This window comes from Rhipicephalus microplus, chromosome 7, assembly GCF_043290135.1.
Source record: "Rhipicephalus microplus isolate Deutch F79 chromosome 7, USDA_Rmic, whole genome shotgun sequence".
In the NCBI taxonomy this organism is placed as follows: domain Eukaryota; kingdom Metazoa; phylum Arthropoda; class Arachnida; order Ixodida; family Ixodidae; genus Rhipicephalus; species Rhipicephalus microplus.
The window spans coordinates 161,384,489-161,407,131 of NC_134706.1; the positions used below are offsets into that span (position 1 = coordinate 161,384,489).

At 42.0% G+C, this 22,643-nt stretch overlaps 1 protein-coding gene across 1 annotated transcript in view; it reads left to right on the forward strand.

Annotated features, from left to right (window-relative positions):
• LOC119180430 (ribosome biogenesis regulatory protein homolog) overlaps positions 1-22,643 on the forward strand; it is a 74,478-nt gene that overhangs the window by 13,749 nt on the left and 38,086 nt on the right. The window contains exons 2-6 of the mRNA XM_037431626.2: positions 680-755; positions 6,126-6,164; positions 10,670-10,708; positions 17,515-17,616; positions 18,221-18,302. Coding sequence (XP_037287523.2) covers positions 680-755; positions 6,126-6,164; positions 10,670-10,708; positions 17,515-17,616; positions 18,221-18,302 — 338 coding nt within the window. The remainder of the gene's footprint in view (positions 1-679; positions 756-6,125; positions 6,165-10,669; positions 10,709-17,514; positions 17,617-18,220; positions 18,303-22,643) is intronic.

Here is a 22,643-nt window from a genome sequence, read left to right on the forward strand (position 1 = left end):
CTATGAAGATTCCCAACCAGGTGATCATTTGTCAAACTCCTAACTTCAATTAATATTTATGTTTGTGTCAGGTCCATTTTAAAAATTTGTTGGGGAATGTTTCGATCAAGGCTGCTATAGTGAGTTACTTATTAGGGACTGGGGATCGTATTTATTCCTGCACTGGTGTCATAGCATTGTGCTAGTGGCTTTGAAGCAAAAAGCAATTATCTTGTTTTGTTTTTCTTCAGTGTGGGTCTTACCTTCATGCCCTCCTTGGTATAGTGCCTGCATGGTCATGTTTTTTTAATAATAAGCAAATAAACAATTAAAAGCTGCCACACTTTTTTGAGACTGTTGCTAGGCTTTTCAAGAACACAAGGCTCATTCCTCTAGAGAAGCAAGTTTTTGCAAAAACGTGCCTCTTCAGTGCAAGTGCCTTTCAAACATATGTTTATTTTTCTTACTCCCCAAAAGTCTACAGGTGTCACTAGTGAGGGCCAAAACAACATTGCACTGAGCCACTTGTAAGTCTGGTTTTTAAGCAGCTTAATGCAGTGATAGGGGTATAGTGTTGGTTACAGCCATAATAACCAGTAATATCTGCTCTAATGTCAATACAAAAGTGTAGTGCGAAACTGTCTTCTTCGAGTGTCATCTCAAACCTTGTGCTCCCATTTTTTCTTATGAATTTCTGCAGGTCGGAGTCTCGAGAAGAGTACCTCAAGGAGCTCGCAAGAGATGACACACAGCTGCTCATCAACAGACTCTTCCAGGTTTGGCTGATAATCATGTAGAGTGCTGAGAAGCTTGATCTCAGTAACATAAAGCCAGACCTCAGCCACAGTGTTTCCAATGGTTGAATCGGAGCGGTAACCAAAGCCTTAGACAAAAGCACTTGACTTCTAATCTGCCTGAATGTCATAGCAGAAAGGGAAACTGCAGCGCATGTGTGGCACAGAATGTTCGTGAGTGCAGCAGTGCGTAACTTCTGTATCGCACATTCCTATGGCAACTGAAGTTCTCCTGAGTTGGTGGTTCGTTGTGTAGAGATTTGGTATGAAGATAATACTCAGCATGTGATTCTTTGTGCTATTTACATGTGAATTTGGCCTCGCCAGCAGAGCAAGTCTGGTTAGTCCGGTGTTGATGAAGTTAATCCGAATCAACCCTGGTAAGCACAGGCCTTCTCCAATATGGCCATTGAAAAACACTGTGAACGTTGTCTGTTTCACACATCACATCTTCTGCTATTTCTCAGCACAATCAATGTGCTGTTGGCGTCAAATGAAAGCCCAACAGTGGCAAGCCTTTGCACAGGTATAGTGCACGCCATCCACTTATCACCAGAGACAAGCCCTAATGTATGCACCGAGCTGTCTAACAGGATGTGCGCGGCTGTCAATGGTGATAATGGACAGACTATTGTTAATTTTGTCGGGACAGGATTTTGCCAAGGCAGCATGGAGGCATGAGTACCTTGCTTCGTAGTTATAACCATGTTTTCTGGTTATACAGCACGCAATCAGAGACGCCCTTGCTTAAGTACTCTTCCGGGCATTCAAGGACCGTTCAAAACAGCATAGCCTACTCATGTCTCCGTGCTGCCTTGGCAAAATCCTGTCCCAACAAAATTAATAACAGTTTCAATAGACAAGTTATTAGATTAATGTGGGTTACGATCCCGCTAGCACAAAAGTGATTTATAACTGCTTTGAAGTGGATTAGCACAAAAGTGATATATAACTGCTTCGAAGTTGATTGGCCAATCCGAAATGAACGTCTTCTAAGATTCGTTTTTGGGTGCTTAAAATCCGTTCATCCAACTGGAGCGGTCGTATATCTCTGCTAATGTCCGGCCTGAAGACAATACGAAGAGGTTCCACAATTCTTCTTTTAGCAAGTCACAAAAATTTGTTCTTCTTGGGAGGTATTCGACGACCACAGTAAGCCTTGAAAAGTAGAGATAGAAGCCATCTACAACCCGGATTGTGATGTCCGTTTTTCTTTTCTTTTTTATGTACCTCCCCATCTTTGTCTCCCTTCCCATGCTTCTATAGTTTTGTCGTTTTCCTCACCCGAATATGCGTTCTCTTCTTGGTACATATTCAGCGTAGGAGAACGAGTGACTGCCGGCAGGTTCTTCGCATTTAAATGATTTGTATTTGCAAGAAATAAATGATGTGAGAGGCAGAAACACAGTGACAAAGACTTTATTACATCACCAGCTAAATGACAAGAATGGCCATGAAAAATACGCAAGTGATGTAGGACCACTTATCACTGCAAGAAAAGGACGACAGATCTGCCTGGATTGGTGCGTACTGTAATGTGCTCGTGTGCAGAATATTGTACGAAAAAGATACGACCAGAGTAGCTGGGACAATGTACTTATTATAAGCTCACTTGCCACAGAGGTTTATCTTAAATATTAGTGCACAGGTTTATTCTTCACACACACTAAATGCACTGAAGCGACAATCAATGAGAAATCGTGTTGCACAAGTGCTAACCCCATAATCTATGTTAATTTGATGTAACATTATCACAGAACTAAGTACTGAATCAAAATACAGAGATGCAAGTAGCAGTTCCCAGAGAAGACACTTATCAATAGTGACAGTGAAAACCTAGCTATGTATAAGCATTAAACAAAAAAACGACAATGGTTGAAATCAAGGGCTAACTTAAGTGACAAATTCCAAAATGTCTGCCCAAACTACACACAGCGATCGTAAAGTGCATGTCCTAACTTTTCACAGAAAATATTTTGCACAGCTTGAAATAAGGTGCATAGTTAAGCGAGCACAGATATGGGCATCTCGGTAGCACTTCTTGTGAATAACTTCACGTTAATACCTCCTAATGAATGGCGCATAGAATCTACGACAAATTACAAAGGGCACCGATAAGTGACCTAAACGGCTCAGCAGGGTGCTTTGTAGGGCAATTTATCGACATTTCCAACACACACAGACACTAAAAAAATTCCACAACTGCTTGAGACAGTCATAGAGACCACACAACTTATTAATGTACAGTGACCTTTTGATTGCTTAATGGTTCCCAAGAAAAATAAGAGAGACTAGAATGTGTTGGCATCTATCTTTATTCATACAAAAAACAGCAAGTAACCTCCACAATAAAGATGCCGTAATTTGGTTGCTATAGCTCTTGTTTATAAACATGTAGGATAACTATAAACTGCAAAACATAGAAGAAAGGAGAATTTTCTTATATCCTTCATTGTCTTAAAGAAGACCGCATGAACAGGCAAAACTACATTACACTGTACGGCAACAGAAAGTGAGCAAATGGTAGTTAACCTGGGGTGAGCAATGTGTTCGAAAATATTTCGATTCTGCATGAAATGTCGGGTTTAAAGAGAAAGGAGGAGGTCAACAGATAAGGAAAAATATATACCACAAGATTCAACTAGCGGGTCGAGGTGGTTAAGGTGAATTGTCATCACAACACTGAGAAAAAACACCAAACTCCTCCTATGAAAAATTGTCTGATTATTTATGAAAAAGAGCCTTTGATTATAAAGCCCTGAAATTTTTGCTATATAAACCGCATCCAGGCCCTTGTCATTTGCATATAACTGTGCGAGGAACATCGTTAGCAAGGTTATCTTATGCGCAAGTCTGTTGCAGTGACACGAAAAGTATGTGAGATATTTGTGTATCTTAAACTTTCTTACAAGGTACAAACATCTAAAACTGATTCGCATATATAAAGTAGCTCTATTAAGAGGCCAATGAAGATTATATGCGTTCAGTTTAGCCAACACTGGTCAACTATAATAAAAATAGTTTCGTTCTTGTGCGTTCAAACATGAATAAAAACTGTGACTTACAATAGTGTTTCACCCGCTAAATAATTTGTTCAGCATAAATGAAGCACTTATACACTACTGAAACACGTCGTGCAAGCAATTAGTCATACAACGCTACACATTTATTTGGTTAGTATTTCATCATTTTTAGCGACTCGAACAAGGAGTACAATGCTACGAAAATTGCTTACCTTCAGATATGACAGTAGCCGGTCATTCATACCGAATCCATAAACCCAAAGAAAAGTAATCACACATCACAGTATCGTCTATAACTCTCCAGTATAGAAGTAACGAAGTTTTGAGAGCACATCCACTCGCAAGGCGACCCATGCATCTTTCGGTTGGTAATCTAACGGCACTAGGCCTAACCTAACATTGGCGTAACAGTCACCCCACAGAAACTTACTTGCATTCGATCGGGTCCATAAGTTGCACATGGAGTGAAGTCTTTTTTGCAGCTGCGTCTGTAGTCCTCATAAAGCAACGCAAAACAGAATATAACTGACGGACGCGACTGCACATGCTGAATCAACGAGCTTAACTGACAATGACATTGCAGAAGCCAGAGGAGAAGCCCGGATGGATACAAGATCAACGATAAAGAGTTGGGAGGAATTAAGGTAGACGGTTATCTATGCCAGTAAATAACGTAAAATTTTGGAAGCTCTCGAGGTTGCTGAAGCAATGTGAACACCTCACGTCATATCATTTCGCACGTCACTTTTTCTATTGCAGTGAGCGATGGCATGCGCAGGCTCGACTTCAAATGCAGTCAAAGTGGTTCATACATGTCCGTGCAAGTCTGTGCATGCATTGACCAAGTGACGTTGATCTGCTGCTTGGCGGAAAAAATGGGTCTTAAAAATTTGTATTATAGCGGTGCTTGAAGTTATAGTTATAATCTTACTGAAGTCTACTTGTAATTTCTGTATTGCTGATGGCTAAGAAGATATATTCGTAAAAACATAAGCTATAAATAAGACGATGATTGTAAGCGTCCTTAAAGTCCGTCTCATAGCAGGGTTTTTCGTCTTGATTATATCCTTCCTGAAGTTGACTTCTTTAATCTGGCATTCAGTGAGTTTACACGATATACACCTAATAAGACGGATTATATATCTTTTGTGCTACCTGGGGAAGAGCATGTTCTGTGCAGATCAGCACAGAAGTTGGTTTCATATGTGTGCAAGGGTTTATCTATGAAGCAGCCTAAAAAAGATAGGGATATTGAAGAAATGTACACAAAATATCACATAATATAAAGAATGTGGTCAGCAGATATGGCGTACATGTTGTTTGTTCCAAACCAAACAAACTCGGGAAAAGTCTGTGCCAGGCGTAATCGAAAGCGATCAGCAAAAGAGGATAGATCTTGGTGCTCTGTTAGGCATGTTTTTACGTTTGTTGAGTGTAGAATTGCGGTGGTATATTGTGTGCCCATGTTATGTGGAAAGATGTGCATCGGAGAAACTGGCCGGTACTTACCTAATACTGAGCACAAGAGGGCATTAGCAAGTAATACTTACTCTCACATTAGACAGCATCGCTTAGATTGTGGAAGCTCCTCGCTGTTTTCTTAGACTGAAATACTTTCCATCACAGGGATCAGGTGACCTGAGAATAAATGGAGGTGTTCCACATCGCAAAAAGAAAACTGCATTAGCCAAGCATCGATCAGTTTAAGGGATTGTGAAGTGTGCTTTTTGGAAACTATGCCGTTACTAATCTTCATTGTAGCACATGGTACACTATCATATCATATTGTAACCAGGTTCTTTCGGCAAAATAAAATAGTTGCAAGTGCAGTGGTGTCATTTTCATTCCTTTTGTGCTTGTCTCCGTGTGCTGCTTCATAAGTAAACCTCTCGCTCTGTTGTCAGGCTCCTCCCAAGGTGGTTTAGACTGCTTACTCCAGGAATGTTTTTCCTTTTTCTGAGGGGGACACGCTCAAAACGCCCACGTCATTTCATTCTTCACTGCGCGCAGGTCCCCCTATTTGGAAACGGCACTTTTCAGTGTCATCGACGCTCGAGCACATGTAGTCTATGGTGCTACCCCGCTGTGGGGTGCTGTTTCTTATGGTATTCAGGTGGGCGTTTTGAAGGGATGCCAAATCGTTCTGAATTAGTGCTGCTAGCATAAATTATACGATGTGTTAGAGCATTTACTATATAATTTCAGAATTATGAGACGCAAAGCTACAAATTACTGTAAAAAACTCGCAAAAAAACTTTCTCCTTTAACAGTGTGTTCAGTCATTGAGAGTATAATTAATTGCTTTATATTTTCTCTGTGTTTCTTGCAGTTGCCTACAGAACGGAGGGAAGACGTCGTCGTTGCTGTGGTAAGCTGAACAGGAGTGATCTTGAATGGAAGTATTGTGTTCCACTGCGCCCAGGTTACGTGTGTCAGCCTGCATGAACGTGAACATTTGCAGTTATTGGAAGCAATGCTGACGTGGCACTTCTAACATTTTAAGACAAAGAACTGTTTAGACGTTACTGAAACTGTCAAGCACCGTAAACGATAATTTAGTTATGTTTCTACAAACACTATGTTATGGTATGGTACAAAAAAAAGGAGGATTAATTCTGGCATTGCTGTATTTATTTATTTATTTATTTATTCAAGGACATCGCTGGTTCCAGTTGTGTGAGGGTAGTCATGCATCAAATGTCGTACGTCATGTAGCTTGTGTTGCTGAATGCACAGACAGGTAAGTTGTCCGAAGGGAATGTAAAATACAAACTTATTTATTGCAACAATCAGTTTAGATTAGTACTTATGTTACAGTACTTGTACAATATTTTGCATTAATATAATATTTTATTTATTTAATTTAGAATGTACTGCAGTCATTCAAGACCAGGCAGATGGGGAAGAGAACAATAAACAAATATTCAAACATTAAAAATTCTAAGCAGTAATTAAATTTTACAAAAACAGACTATGAGTGATGCATCAAAATAAATATAGCAAAATACCACAAAACTATGCCAGAATACACAGTGATACAGATGAAGCAGTGTCTTGAAGCTCAAAAAAAAAAATCAATATACGTGCACATGCACACGTAATATATTTGTACACTGTGAAATGTCTCAGGTAATAAACAAATATTTCGACAAACCATACTAAAAAAAGATACAACGCAGAAAGAAATTAATACCGCAGTATTTTGCGCTATTTGCACAATATTTGGGGTCACAATTTAAGCTGTACGTGGTTGTCAGACAAAAGAACTGCCGCCAAAAAATGCGTGTGGTGCTGTCGCTTATGTGATTAGTCTGAAACAAAAGATAAAGGGACATTCCTCTTTGACCAAAATCTTGGGTGGAGTGGCTGCTCGTGCAGACAAGACAGTTATCACCATCTTCATGGGAATCTGTTGGTACGACTGAAAACTGATTTTCATAAATGGCTTTATCCTATCTTTTTATTTGAGCCTTGTGACTTCCTTCTTTCTCTTCTTTTGGTGTTGGCTAACAAACATGAAAAGAATAAATCTTGTTTCGCTTTATTTCAACTGAAGCAAACTGATCATCAGTTGATTCTAAAATGTTACTTATGTTTGTGTTTCGTAATTTGCATTTCAAATAAACCTTGGAAATTGCTTATTAGTAGTTTATTGTATGATATAGACAAAAACGAACAAGACGGATGGCACAGTCGAATCCCGCTACAACAAAATTGACAGTGTGGAGAAAAAATTTCGTTTAATCGAAAATTTTGTTGTATCGAAATCGAAAAAAGTATAGCTCACCTCGGCTAATAGTCTGTGTAATGGTGAGCTAGTCATTCACTCAATAGAACAATAAAGCCATGTTCAGACTACATGCTGTACGTACGGATCCTAGGTAAAGATTGTAAGTATAAAAGCAAGCAACGTAATGAGCTTGTCCTTACATTGTTTTATTTAATGTAAAGCGTGTAACGTAAGGGACATAAATGTGCCGGGCCCACGACATTTACGACATACTGATGCGACGGTTATGTACGTTCTATGGGCAATAGAGTGTCGGTTTGCACTTTTCGTTCATGGGGCTTCCGGCCTCCCAAGATTCTGTGTCTTCATGCACGTTTTGAACGCCATGCAGTTGCATGTTCGTGCAGTTGGTTTGCCGGATTGGAGTGCAGGCACGACATCTGTTAATAGGAGTGCTCGTCATGTCTCCCCTTTAGCTTAACCGTCCCCACTCATGGCCACTATTGCTTGGCCGCAATTGTAGCGAGAGTGCAACACACATACAGAGTGGTGGTTGGCGTACCGTAGAAGACATATCGTATCGGAAGGATGAATGTTGACATACGTGGTCACTATCTACGCAAACGGACGGTAGAGCTGTTGCGTGAAACGACACTTATGATAGATGCGACTGCAGTCTGAGCGTAGCTTGCAAGCTTTATTTCTGAAATTTAGAAAGTGTCAGCTGCTTCCTTTTCTTCCCAGCAGTGTCATGATGCGATTCTCATGCGTGCCTAGAGACGCCATGGTGAAAAGCATGCTGAAAAAATGACTACTCCATACGAACAATATAGAGGCTCTGGTGCATAACACGAACTGCGCAGTTGCTATAACAGACTGAGATGCAGGTGTGGTATCATGGAGCTACGAATTATGCCTTATTCTATGCTATTCCTATCGTCTACTAGTCGTGGCTGGCTGATCCTGTTGGTAATACGGACGAGCTGCCACTCAGACCACTAAATCGGACCGTTGGGCATAAAAAGAACAAAAAGCAATGGCATCCGAAAAGGCGTCATTCTACGATGGCACCTAGCTGCAGCTTGAACAGCTGAGCGACTGAGTCTCAACTTTGGATTGTGTGTAACTATGAAGCAAGCCAGTGGCAAGAGCAGGGCAATCTCGCCGCTATCGCTGTCAAGCAATGGTGGCCCCCTTGTTCAGTCAACCGTAGAGTTTTCTAAGATCAACTTGAGGGAACTCTGGTGCTGTAATCATTCAGCCACCACGGGAATGGTAATTAGTGTGCATCGATTTGCCTAGTCTTTGTGCTTGCAGCATTCGAATGCACTTGTAGCTTCGTTTATTGCTGTGTCTTAGGCATTTTCAGCTGGCAGCACCGGTGGCGTTTTCTGTGCACTTCTGCCATGTTGTACGTTTATGTGGGCACCGCACGTGCAGTACTGCATGTTCAGCTGGGCCGGCCACGATATGAGTACACGACACCGCGGAGGTCGACACTGGAGCGTGGTGCGATTCCACCAGCCCGCGCGTGGTAGCAGACGACGCAGTATTTCAGGCGTAATCTATAGCTGGCGCTGCCACAGAATACAACTGCACGGGACGAAAAAAAACCTGCGTGAGTTTACATCGTCAAACTGTACTCGTACAAGTCTACTTTTGCTGCCAGGATTTCACTGCACATCGAAGGTTGATGCGAAAATTACCGTAACACACGTTGAGTTGGCACAGAACTGGTGCAGCACAGCAGCCTGGAGAACAGACGCGCACCCACTGGACATGAAGCGCCTCGCAAGTGTCTCTCATTGTATGGTCTTCTGCCGTTTGCTCATTTATTCGTAGTACAAACAAGATTCTGGAAATTTTCATCTGAATGGCCTCTCTCGCAGATGGCGCTGCTGCCATGGATTCCAGTCTTGCGGTCCACACGTTCGTCTGGCCCGTAGCGGGCGAGGCACTCGGGTGGTGTTTGACGTAACTTCTTTTCCACCGTCACGGTGCCAGTTGTGCCTCGACCGAAGATGCGATTAATTTTGTTTCGAATGAAAGAACAGTTAGTTGTGAACTTCGTGAGCCGATTTGAATTGGTGAGCCCTGACAAGTCAGAGTGGTGAAGCGCAACTGATTAGCTTTTGCTGAATTTCGTCTTGCGGCAAAGCGGATTCAAGCCCATGGGGCCGAATGGAATCGAAAGAATGAAGATTAGACTAATCTGTGTACCACCTACGATTCCCATGCTGGCTATGTGTCAATGTCGGCACTAGTGTCTATAGGAGCTGCAATGCTCCCATGCTGGCACTATTGTGTATGGGAGCATTGCAGCTCCCATGGACAGTAGTGCCAAAGTTTCCTCAATGGCATTCATAAGAATGTTTACGCAGTTAGCAGAAGTGGTTTGTGGTGGTGCCAACACGTTATATAGACTTTGTAGACCTCTCTTTAAGTTCTGAAGATGGGCCAAAATGTTCCAGATTGGTTTTATTGCATGGCATTATATATTCGAACCTGGTGTTGCATTAACTAATTTTGTTGAAGTAGGATGGCAGAAGAAAAAGTGTTCGTTGTGACAAGAATATTTACGCATTGACTGTTACAGACATCTGATGGCAGTGAACCGAGAATTTTTCTTCATACTGGAAATATAATTGAGGCAGCGTTCATTGTAGCGGGGCTCTACTGTATTGCAATGTTCGAGCAAAGACAAAGCAGGGAACGTAAATTTTTCGAACTTATGAATGGTATGCATGCAGCTGTGCATGCATCCCATTATGAACAATTTTGTATTTAAAATCAGCATGGAAAAATACATCACATGTGAAACTTTCATAAATATCTTAAAAAAAACATTCCTGAAGCTGAGTCTTCTTCATTCTGGAATGGCTCCCGATATATGGTTTTGATAACCCAGTGTGTGGGTTATGTGCACAGTACTACACGTTTATAGTTCCTTTTTGAGAATCATTTGAGGTGGAAGTATTTTCAAATATGACAGCTATTTTAGTGCATTATATTCATCTGTGGGCAAATTCATAGCTAGGTCTTGTCTGGGATCTTTGAAATCTAGTGTTACATGTTCTCGCCCCAGCTGGGCAAACTAGCTGCCAGAAGGTATCATCCTCTCACGTGTTTTCACACCATTTCAGTTGCCTGCTGGGACCACGAGGATACCCAGGGAGAAACCAGTAAGCTCTAGCATTTCTTGACATTCTGTGCTCATTTAACTATATGCCACTACAAATACTGCTGTTGTTTGCTTGTCATAGTTTCGATGCTTCGTGCTCATTGCTGCGTCGCGTTTTCTCTGGTTCTATCATTTAATATCGGACTTTTATCTCAGTGGTAACTATACGTGTGGAATCTGTTGTGTAACATGGGCTGTAGCACTGCCAGCATCATTAAGTGTGATGTAGGCACGCTCTTCGCTAACCAGCATACTTGTCTATTGTTAATGAGGGGCATTGCATAGACACGCAATCTTCCTTAGCCCTGTTTTGGCACCGACCTTATCTTCCGAGTTTACAAGTGCAGATATTTGGCCTTGTTGTTCAGACATGTTTAGCGCAAAGTGACACAACGCTGCGTTGTGTCCTCCCTTGTTATCCTCGTGTCACTTTGTGCGAAACATTGCCTAATTTCAGAGTTTAGTTGATAAGTAGAGCATGGATGGTCAACCCCAATTATTGCAAACACCACCTTTCAGTACTTAAAGTGGATGCTAACCATCCTTCAAGAAAATCATTGAAAAATCTCCGTACCATAGTTTACCGTCTCATGAATCAATGGCCGCAATCATTTCTATAATCCGTCTAGACTGAGTGGTGTTACAGAGATTGCTCATTAGTTTTATTTGCTTTCTCTTTTGTCTCATCCAAACGAGTGCACTGGAAGCTGCAATGTGGCAACGGGGAACGATGATATGTCAGTGCATGTCATAATATAAACATCAACGAAACCTGATCGCCCTCTCTCGTTGCATACCTGCCAAGTCTCTCCGATTTCGATCATTTCTTATGCTTGTACGATTAGCAAGAAAATGTCTTGAAAATTGAAATTTCTGTGCGTGACCTAGTCAGACTGATAAAAATCCAACCCAAGCCAATCCAGGCTTTGTACAAACACTATGTAAACCAATTTAGCATGCGTAAATGTAAACGAACAGCGGAATGTCAGTGGTATGAATTCAGGTAATTCCCCAGGCGAATCCTACTGTGTCCAATGGGCCAAAACTTAAATGCTTGGAACACTTTCCTGTGTCGCGACAGGAGGTACAATCTCTGATACTAAACCCGTAGACCAATGGCCAAAAAAAAAGTGTGCTCAAAGCTTGGGAATTGCAAGCGCTGCCAGGGCATACAGTGTCAGGACTGTGGTGATCATTTGCCCCAACCAAAACTGAGGTCGCTTTTGACACGATTATTTCTGGCGCTGACAAAATGCCTTGAACTCCAAAAGTAGATAGACGTGCATTCCTAGGTAAAACAAAGCTGCATTATGCCAATGCTGCAGACAAAACTGAGGCATATGGATAGATACTAATGAACATCAGAGTTTTCAAGGCGTGTGTGCAGTCAGGGCATGCGGATTGAAAATGGAACTACCTTTTGCTGCAACTGCCGCGCACAAAACTGTGGTCACTGCAGTGCAATCATCGATAGTGACTATCAGCTCGGACAGCTTTTGCCTAAAGCAGCAATGAATTAAAATATCATTAAAGTCATAAACCAGCACGTTGCATTTCGGCGTTTCTTTCTGTCTTCGATTATGATAACACGTGAGATTTTTGTGGTGGAAATATATTTTTTGTGCGTATATTATGGTTTCACGACTGATATTGCTATTGTTTTTTTATACTATAAATATTCTTGCACCCCTATGAGGGCCGTATCACTGAGATCCAATTGTAGTTAAGAAAGCCTGCCTGTATTTTTGTTGGGCCGCTATAAGCCATTACCGTATTTACTTGTGTAATGAACACACTTTTTTTCTAGAAAAATTGGAGCGAATTTGAAGGTGCATTTATTATGCGGGGTGAATTTTATGAAAACTTTTCTTTTTCAGGATAAGCGAAAAATGCGGTAATGCAAAAAAAAAGAAAAAATAATTAGGTCGCTTAGTTTTTCACATATGCACACACTGTAAACAGCTTCATTGTTGCACTTTACTCATCTTCGATGGATGAAGGTGCTATCACTTGCAAGCTGTCCCTGCGCCGCCTGTGCACTTCATTGAAGCGTTTCACCGCTTTGTTTACTTGCAATCGTTTAACCACAACAGTGGTATCTGCTGTGATCTCGAGGGGCGCCCAGACGTGTGCACTACGGCGCTGCAATGCACTTCGCCAACTTCATGATAACCTCTCACAACGACCGCACCATCGTCGTTGACATTGCACCAAGCTATCAAAATAGCTGACTGGGCTAGTTGGTTGTGCATATTCAACTCTTTCGTTACCGCGCCTCTTTAAATCCATCACCTATGATCGACGCTTTGTATCGCTGATTACGGCATGTTGAATATGTTTCTCGCGCACGCAGCTGTTTTTAGTAGTTTATGAAGCCACTCAACCTTCAGAATCAATTTCAGTTGGCCCGCTTTGGCAAAATAGTGATTTTTGATAGAGTTTTGCATGAACCAATGTGCCTGTGTTGCCGTAAAATAGACTTGGCTGGCGAACTTGCAGAAATGTGTGCCTGTCAGGGTTGTTCTACAGTAACATCAAAGTTCTGCAATGAAAAGAGCCTTTGCAAGCCAAATATCGAATTAAGTTGTCAGCTTCACAATATGACTCTGTTGATCACTAATAATTGCCCCGCCGCGGTAGTCTAGTGGCTAAGGTACTCTGCTGCTGACCCGAAGGTCGCGGGATTGAATCCCGGCTGCGGCGGCTGCATTTCCGATGGAGGCGGAAATGTTGTAGGCCCGTGTGCTCAGACTTGGGTGCACGTTAAAGAACCCCAGGTGGTCCGAATTTCCGGAGCCCCACACTACGGCGTCTCTCATAATTATATGGTGGTTTTAGGACGTTAAACCCCACATATCAATCAATGATCAGTAATAATTGCCAGAAATTAATGCCAATTATTCAATAGAGAGCTGTTGCTAGGATTCAGGGAAAATTTACCGTACGAAAAATATTTCCGAAGGTCCGCCGTATGTGTAAATTGTGTAGGTGGCCTTATCAGCCAGTTTCCAGCAGCTTTAGTTTCGCTTGTGTCGTTATATTGGATACAGGGCGGCAACTGGTGTGACTAGTCACTCCTATGGCGGTGGCATCGCATGCGCATGGGTGCGCATCTGCGCTGCGAAATGCACGCACCGCTCAAAACTGTCTTGCAACCGCACCTGAATTGAGTGAAAACGAGCTCTTGAGTCCGAGCATGACAGCACCTCAGCTTCATGTTTGATGGAGACAATGTTTTGCATTGGCCTGAGACATCCGCACCTGTTCATGGGTTTGTTTTGTTTACGGCCTCAAGTTGTCTCCTACGCCCCAAGTGCATTGCTGCTGACCTTTGTGCACAATTTTATAACTACTCTGGCATCGTGCGAGGTCTCCACTTTGCTGGGGTGCGGTGTACCTCCGCCGGCTGTAGAGCTTACTTTCATGAAAAGAAGGCCACCGCAGCACATCTTGGCCATGACTACGAATTTTAGGACATTTTAGAACTGCGTGCGATATTGTCTTTTTTTAATACGATGTACATAATTGCAAAGAAATATGCTTGGATGCATATATAGGAATGCCAACCTAAGCTGAGTAAGGTGGCTTATGGAAAGAAGTGACGCTAGATGAAATAATAAAGTTCGTTGGACATTTGCTTTATAGCAGGAATATTTACATCACAGGCATCCATCCTATGTTGGAACACCTGTGGGCTCTTATCACACACAAAAAATTAATACTGAGAAAAGGGTACGCGTTCACTATGGCAGATGAAAAACCAAGCAATGGTTGACCACGTGGCACGTATAATGAAGCAGCGGCTAGGTTCCAATTTTCTCTTTGTACACCAGTAGAAACGTTTTCTACAATATTTGTTAGTTTTTATATAGTTCCTGGACAATTCACCTTCGAAATGTATATTTCAAATTTTCTTTTTTTTTTGAATGTTTTTGCATATATTGTGTTTTTTATGGCACTGTTTACCAGCCAACTGCTAAAAATTACACACTTTCACATTTTTATTGATATAAAAATATTTTTGTTACTCTACAAGATATATTTTTTCAAAGAGCATTTTGTTGTCTGCAATGCGTGCTGGAGTACTTTTCAAACTGGCAAAGGCTATCTTTCCAAGACATATGAAAAACAGCTATCTTTGTGCAGTAACGAAAGAATTGATGTAAACAGTGTGAAAATAACAGATGGCGACAGGAAAAATACGGGACAAGCGCTCACTTCCAACTGAAATTTTATTGACATGAAGGCTATTAGACATACCCTAGTGAACGGAAAAAACAGTGAAAAAAAAAAAAGGTGACCGTTGGAAAGATACGAAATAAGATAAACAATCACTGAACCTGCTAGAAAGAGAAGGGTACCCGTGCCCTTTCCTCATTTTTATGGCAGAGGCAATGCACAGCAAATGGAAGTGTAAGGGCTGTGACGCTAACAGAGAACGCACCACAGTGGAAAAGCGGGAAAAGTTGGCGGTCACTTCGTATATGCACTCTGTGTCACATTGCTTAAAGAAAATAGGACAAGGCCTCAACGTGAAGGTGGTTTTCAGTGCTGTTGATAAGTTGTGCCAGTTGACAGACAGGACGTGCCCGTAAAGAGGCACTGAAAACAGTGCGTTGTCAAGAACAAGATGCAATTAGTCAACTCTGCGCAATGCGTGGTGCACAGAATCCCATTGTCTTGTAATGCCTGTTACGTGGACTAGACGGGTAAATGCCTAAACGAATGCCTACGGGAACACATTAATAACATTCATATTGGCAAACATGGTTTCCTGGTGCCGCATCTGAGCACTTGTGGGTGCACTCCGCAGTATGAAAAGACCACAGTTCTCAACAAGATTAAAGAAGAACATGATTGTATAATCTATGAAGCTGCTCAGATGGCGCTTGAAAGGAGCACATGCGTAAGCAAGCCATCAGTTGCTCTATCAGAAAGAGAGCTCTGTTTTTGAGGGTGCAAGTGTCAGCGTAACAGGCTCAGTGATTGTTGATGTTATTTCGTATTTTTGAATGTCATCTTTTTTTTTCACAGTTTTTTCTGTTCGCTCGGGTATTTATACTAACCTTGTCAATAAAATTTCAGTTCGAAGTCGGAGCTTTTTCCGTCTATTTCCCCTCTGCCATGTGTTATTTTCGCACTGTGAACCTTAAGCAAGCTACCACCGAAGCATCAAAACAAACTGTCGATAACAAGATCAACGATGAAACCATCTTGTTTTCCACGTGAGAAGTTACTGCAGAAAAGTTAGCCTATATCTTGCGTTCCTTGAAGTACACATGGATAACAAGCACGAAGAGCGAATTGCAACTGAAGTGAGAATCATGGTGCTACCATGTTGCAGATACCCTAAGGATCTTTTATAGGTGACAAGCATTTTTTTCTGGTTATCCTGAAACCTGCGACGCAACGGCGAGGAATGGCACTTTGCAACTGCTATGGCGACAGCAAATCCTGTTGTCGCTCGAAAATCTCGAGCGTATGGTTGGGCCTTAAAATGTCGTATTAGCAGGAAGCGATCGTTGCTTGGCACAGGCAGTTTCATGACCGTCGCTCGCTGTGTGCTTGTCAGCTGCAATATCTCTACACTCGCACCGTTCATGAGGCCCGCTGTGGGTCACAGATAATTAAAAAAAAAAAAAAGACGGGGCATGCCGCACACAGATATGAGAAAGAACTGTATGGCATGGGGCAGCAGGAGAATGGAGTTAGGGAACGAGCCAAGGTGGCGGGGGCCGCGGCAGCATAATAAAAAAAATGAAAGAGATCCAACGATGTCATTTAGTGGGACTGCAGCTGATAAATGTAAGGGGTGCATTTTATACGCAGGAGAAAAAGACGTCCAGATTTTGACGAGTGAAGTTGGGGGTGCATTTATTGAGTGCATTCATTACGCAAGTAAATTTGGTATAAGACTGCTAAGACTGCAACGCCTGTGTTTACGTTTACGAACCTGTTCAGGGCTCCCCCCTTCTTCCCTCTTTGCCGTGTTATTGCATGTATCTTGTGTGAAAAAGAAAGAAGGGATGAAGTAAGTTAGTGTGCCTTCCCACTCCCTTTGTTTGAATAGTCAACTTGTGCTCATTTCCAGTGTCTAAAAGGAGGTACACTAACAAGAAAAACGATTTTCCTCGTAACAGTAAATTACCTTTTCACAATTTCAAACTCTTCACACTTGCCACGTAAAGACTCTTGGCAAGTAACAAAATGCACAGAAAATGAGTGTGGGTCGCGATGCTACCCTGAAATTCCTGCAGCATACGTTGTCATGTCATAGGCTTTAATGGTTTCTACTAGGTGCCATATAATTTTTAACTACTTAACATGGAGTGCATTGACATCTGAAAGGGCCTTAAGAGTTGATGTACCTAGTTTTAGCAGGTTTCATTGAGCCGATGTCACCAAAATACCAATGAGACACTTTGAAATCTGTGACCTCACAAGCAGAGATTTAGATGCAAAATTAAAAGGGAAATTTTGACCATGATCTCCTCTGTTATCACATAAACGTATGTTAGTAAAGTCATCAATATTATGGTTCTCAGAGTAGAGTTTATCAATCTAGACTGAGTCATTATTTCTATTTAGTGCCCTTGTTGTCAAAATAAGAATGAAGTGTGCAGGACGTGCATGTCTTAAAACTCCCACTCGTGCTATATACATCGTGGAGGAATGTGATAGCTGCATGTGTCTTCTGCCAACACCCCTGCCAACACATGCTGCTAGCCCACACGTTGATATTCTCACATGTTTGTCGTTAGCATTATATTCGAACGCATGATTCTCATTTGCCTTCTCCTTGTGCAGGTACCCAAACCTAAGCCTCCAACGAGATGGTCCGAGTTTGCCAAGCAGAAAGGCATCAAGTCTCGCAAGCGCGAAAAGCTGGTGTGGGACGAGACCATCAAGGTGAGGCCGGCTGCTTTCAAGATTTAGGGGAGCACTTTTGGAGTAGTGAAGCGTATTGCAACTGCCTGTACACTAAACGCAATCGATGCAAGTGGTTTTTTGTTTTGTTTTTGTTTTTTCATATCAACTGTGTGTCGGAAACTCAATTGTGCTGGTCAAATAATTTGCCAGAAGCGTTTCCATTGGATAAGTAGCACTAGTCTTACTTTTCAGGTTGCACTACAGAAACAAAACTTTAATTTGCACTCTAAGTAATTTGCACTCTAAGTGGTTCTTGTCTCAATTGATAAGTGTGTAGGGGCTTTTTGTTATACACGAGTTGATACAGTCAAACCCACTTATAACCACACCGGTTTCAACAGTGTAACGTTAATAATAATGAGAAGCTGCTGCACAGTCAGCTTTTGTGTGTTCGCCATGCAGAAATAACCTGCTTACAGCTATGCCCGCATGCCACATTATCAGTTATAATAATGAGTTCTGGCTGTTGAGTTTCCATGCCGAAATGTAATGGAATGCGAAATCTTTCAATAGAAGCGAGAAAACGAGAAATTCAAGCTTCTTCAAATTCAAACCACTAAGTGGCACTTCATTCTTTCTGCAGGACTGGCGACCTCGGTATGGCTACAAGCGAGCCCAGGTTGAGAAGAAGAACAACTGGCTGATTGAAGTTCCTGAAAATAAAGGTAGGTCGGCCAAGCTGTGTCAAGCATTACAGGAGCCGGTTGAGCGTGATTCAAAGTGTATAAGCACAGCATGGCACCAAGATGAAAACTGATGAGAAGGCAAGTGCATGCCTTTCTGACATGGTGCTTGACTTTTATTTTTTTTCTAATAGTTACTTTCACCTCTTGCGAGTCTCGTGTGGGCAGCTCTTCAGCTGTTCCACGGAACACTGCATTGTCGGTCTGCGATTGCAGCATGAGAGGTCACTTAAGAGTAAAGTTTTTGGAGCAAATGATAGGTAAAACAAAACAAAATTGAGTGCTAGAACTTTAACAAAAAGTGAACACAGGGGTGCAATTCTCGCAGTGTCCTATTTATGGGCATGCCCAATTCGGAGGAGCGCCGTGCAGTTACACACAAGAAAAAAAACAGTCAGTCATGATGTTATAGCGCTCTTGACGTGGCTGGCGCACCGAACCTGCCAGAACAATCCTAATTGGATGAAATGTGCAGCAACAAGACTCTTGAATAAGCTTGACAAGTCTAGCGTGCGTCTGAATGTGTTGAGATGTTTTATGAATGATGCAGGGTATGTGTAACAATCTTCCAGGGGCATCAATGAGGCAGTCGCGTTAAATCTAATTCAAGGGCTTACGTGGTTAGAGTTCGTGCACGGCTTCAGAGATGTGCGTCCCAAAGCGAATCTCTGAGGGTAGCATTCGTTGGGGTGAAACGCATTTTGTTTCCTTATTTCACTCGAGAGTTGTGAAAGCTGCGTGCTTCAAAGTGACATTACAGAAGAAAGACCGGACACAGGCAGTGCGCCGCTCGCCAGCTCCAGCCAATCGGTGGAGGCCGAAGTGGACCTTGCGAGTATATAGCTCTCCAGTACGTGTTGTGCAGGGACCCTATATTGCAGCCTTTACACATTCAGCTCATGCTTCAACTTGGTGAATAGAACACTGTTATGAAGTGTAGTTGTCAGCTCGTGTAGACTGTGGCTAAGTGGTTGCAGGACTTGCCTGCTAAGCAGATACTGGGATGAAATCCTAGTTTCTGCTTAGCAGAAACTAGGATGCTAGGATGAAATCCTGACTTAAGTGGTAGCATTTTATGTAGCCAAAGCGCTAGAGGCCCATTCACTGTGCATGTTAAAAAAGAATCCCAGGTGGCTGGCGTTATCCGGAGCCCTCTACAGCAGCATCTCTCATCGCCTTAGTCGCTTTGGGCCGGTAAATGCAGTTATAATCAGTGAATGCATGGGCGGTGCAGTGGGAAGAGGAAATTGACGTGCTTGCTTGTGAATCACCCAGTCAATGCAGAAGGGCACATTACTGGCAGAGATGTTTCTCTGGAACATGAGAAATGTTTCTCTGGAACATGAGATATGGCGATGTTGATGTGCTGCCCTCATAGACTTTTAGTATCTGCATGCGAGTATTTGAAAATTTCTAATAACAAATTGAATTGCACTTTGTTCAGTTCAGTATGGGAATGGAATAGCGAATATTCAAATACCAAATAGTATTTTTCGAATAGCTTTTCAATAATCAGTAATGATGAAAAATGCTCAAGGGCTGAGGCTTGGGAATAGCCAAGGGTAACTTTTCTTGTTTTTATCATCGAATTATACCAATATACACGCAGCCCATATACTCATGCAACGCCTCCTCCAGACAGATGCCTGAGGAATGGCTCGCACTCCCAGCGGAGTTGGCCTGCCTTCAGTTTTAAACAAGCTCCGTGCGGTGGCGCTCGTGACCGACAATAGCATCACGGCGACGGGCGCTACCAGCTACGCGTTTTTCATCTACGGCCCATAAGGGCGCGTCAGTCGAGAGTTGTTCGAGACCTGCAACTGTGCATCACTGTTTCGGAGGCTATGCAAAGTGTTGCATTGTTGCACCGTCCGCCACAGGTGACGCTAGCGACCGAGAACAATTTAAAAATGAAAAAGAGAAAAGATGTGGCAGCTGTTTTTTTCTCATGCGGCAGGCATCTCCCTAGAGAAGGCGTTGACTCATGACACTGCCTACACCATATTGATCACATCATGAAAACAGAGGGCTAAAAATTCAATTGTCACCGAAGCAGCAGTGTGAATAATCAACTTTCTTCACCATGAAATTGATAATGATGTTAAGTCACAAGAATTTGGTCATTATATATATTGTGGTTTTATTTGAAAGTTATTGGCATTTTACCACTTTGAATACTGTAATTAATCACTGCTATAATTCAGCCTGCTGTAACATCAGATCTGCTGAAAGATGGAGGACAGATTGTGTTAGAAAAACTAGCCACCCTGTTTACAAGGTGTCTCCTGACGGGAAAAGTACCAGAGTCTTGGAAGAATGCTAACATCATCTTAATACATAAGAAAGGAGATGACAAGGATTTGTAGAATTACAGGCTGTTCAGCTTGCTTTCCGTCATGTACAAGCTATCTACAAAGGTAATTGCTAACAGAGTTGAAAAAACATTAGCAACAAATCAACCAAAAGAACAAGCAGGATTTCGAACAGGCTACTCAACAATTGACCACATTCATACTATCAATCAAGTTATAGAGAAATGCTCAGAATACAGACAACCACTACACATAGCTTTCATAGATTATGAGAAGGCGTTTTATTCAGTAGAAATATCAGCAGTCATGCAAACACTGCGGAATCAGGGCGTCGATTAAACATATGTAAACATCCTGGAAGAAATGTACAGGGGATCAACTGCTACCATAGTGCTTCATAAAGAAAGCAACAGAACACTAATCAAGAAGGGTGTAAGGCAGGGGGACACAATCTCCCCAATGCTAATTACCACATGCTTACAGGAGGTTTCCAGAGGCTTTGAATGAGAACAGCTAGGGATAAGAGTTGAAGGAGAGTACCTTGGTAACCTGCGCTTCGCCGATGACATCGCATTGCTGAGTAACTCAGGGGACAAACTGCAACTCATGATTACGAAGTTAGACGAGGAGAGCAGGAAGGTGGTTATTAAAATTAATCTGCAGAAAACGAAAGTTATTTACAACAACCTCGGAAAGGAGCAGCGCTTCGAGATAGGTAATAGTGCATTTCAAGTTGTAAAAGACTATGTTCACTTAGGGCAGGTAATAACCGTGAAGCCGAATCAGGAGACTCAAGTAACAAGAAGAATAAGAATGGGGTGGAGCACATTTGGCAAGCACTCTCAAATTGTGACAGGTAGATTGCCACTATCCCTCAAGAGGAAGGTATATAACAGCTGCATCTTGCCGGTACTTAGCTGTGGAGCAAAAACCTGGAGACTTACAAAGAGGGTTTTGCTTAAATTGAGGATGACGCAGCGAGCAATGGAAAGAAAAATGGTAGGTCATACCTTAAGAGAGCAGAGTGGATTTAGGGGACAAACGGGGGCTAAGGATATCATAGTTGAAATCAAGAAGAGGAAATGGACATGGGCCGGGCATTTAGCGCGTAGACAGGATAACCGCTGGTCATTAAGGGTAACTAACTGGATTCCCAGAGAAGGCAAGCGGGTTAGGTGGAGACAGAAGGTTAGGTGGGCAGATGAAGATTAAGAAGTTTGCAGGTATAAATTGTCAGCAGCAAGCACAGGACCGAGTTGACTGGTGGAACATAGGAGAGGCCTTTGTCCTGCAGTGGACGTAGTCAGGCTGATGATGATGATAATTCAGCCTGCATTTGCAAATTATTTCAAAGGCTCCAATTGCAGCTTAGTTTAAATAACTGTAGTGCTTTTGTTTTTTGGTCGGAAGTAGCCGTAATATCCTTCTTTTTAAAGCATGGGTATAGTATTGGCTTAAAATGAAGTGTTGTGGAATTATTGGGCTGTTACGAAAATATTCAGCTTACCAGTCTATGCCTGCTTTGAAAAATTGGTGCCTTACTATTAGAAAACTATTCAAATTATATTTAATTCAAATTCGGTTTGGTGTCATTCCTATTCGATTCATATGCGGTTCAATTACATACAAACTTCACTATTTGCACACCCCAAATTCAAAGGCAGCAGTTTAGGGGTAAGTAACGCTTATAATTTCGTTTTCCCACTCTTCGGTTTGTGCCACAACGATGTGTTTTCAACTTGAACATTTAGCTACTTTCAGCAATGAGGTATATTGATATCTTGGAATTTGCACATACTGGGCAATATTTATTTATTTATTTATTTACTTGAATTTACTGCCGGCCTAGTTGACCCGAGGAGGAGGGGCAATATACTCATAAAAAACAGAAAAAAAATGCGAGGATAGCTTCATACAGCATTCAATGGTGCTGAATTAACCTGTAGCAGGGCAGTATAATACAGTACAAAAAACATTATAATGCTACATTTCAATTTTATGTGCTGCAGCT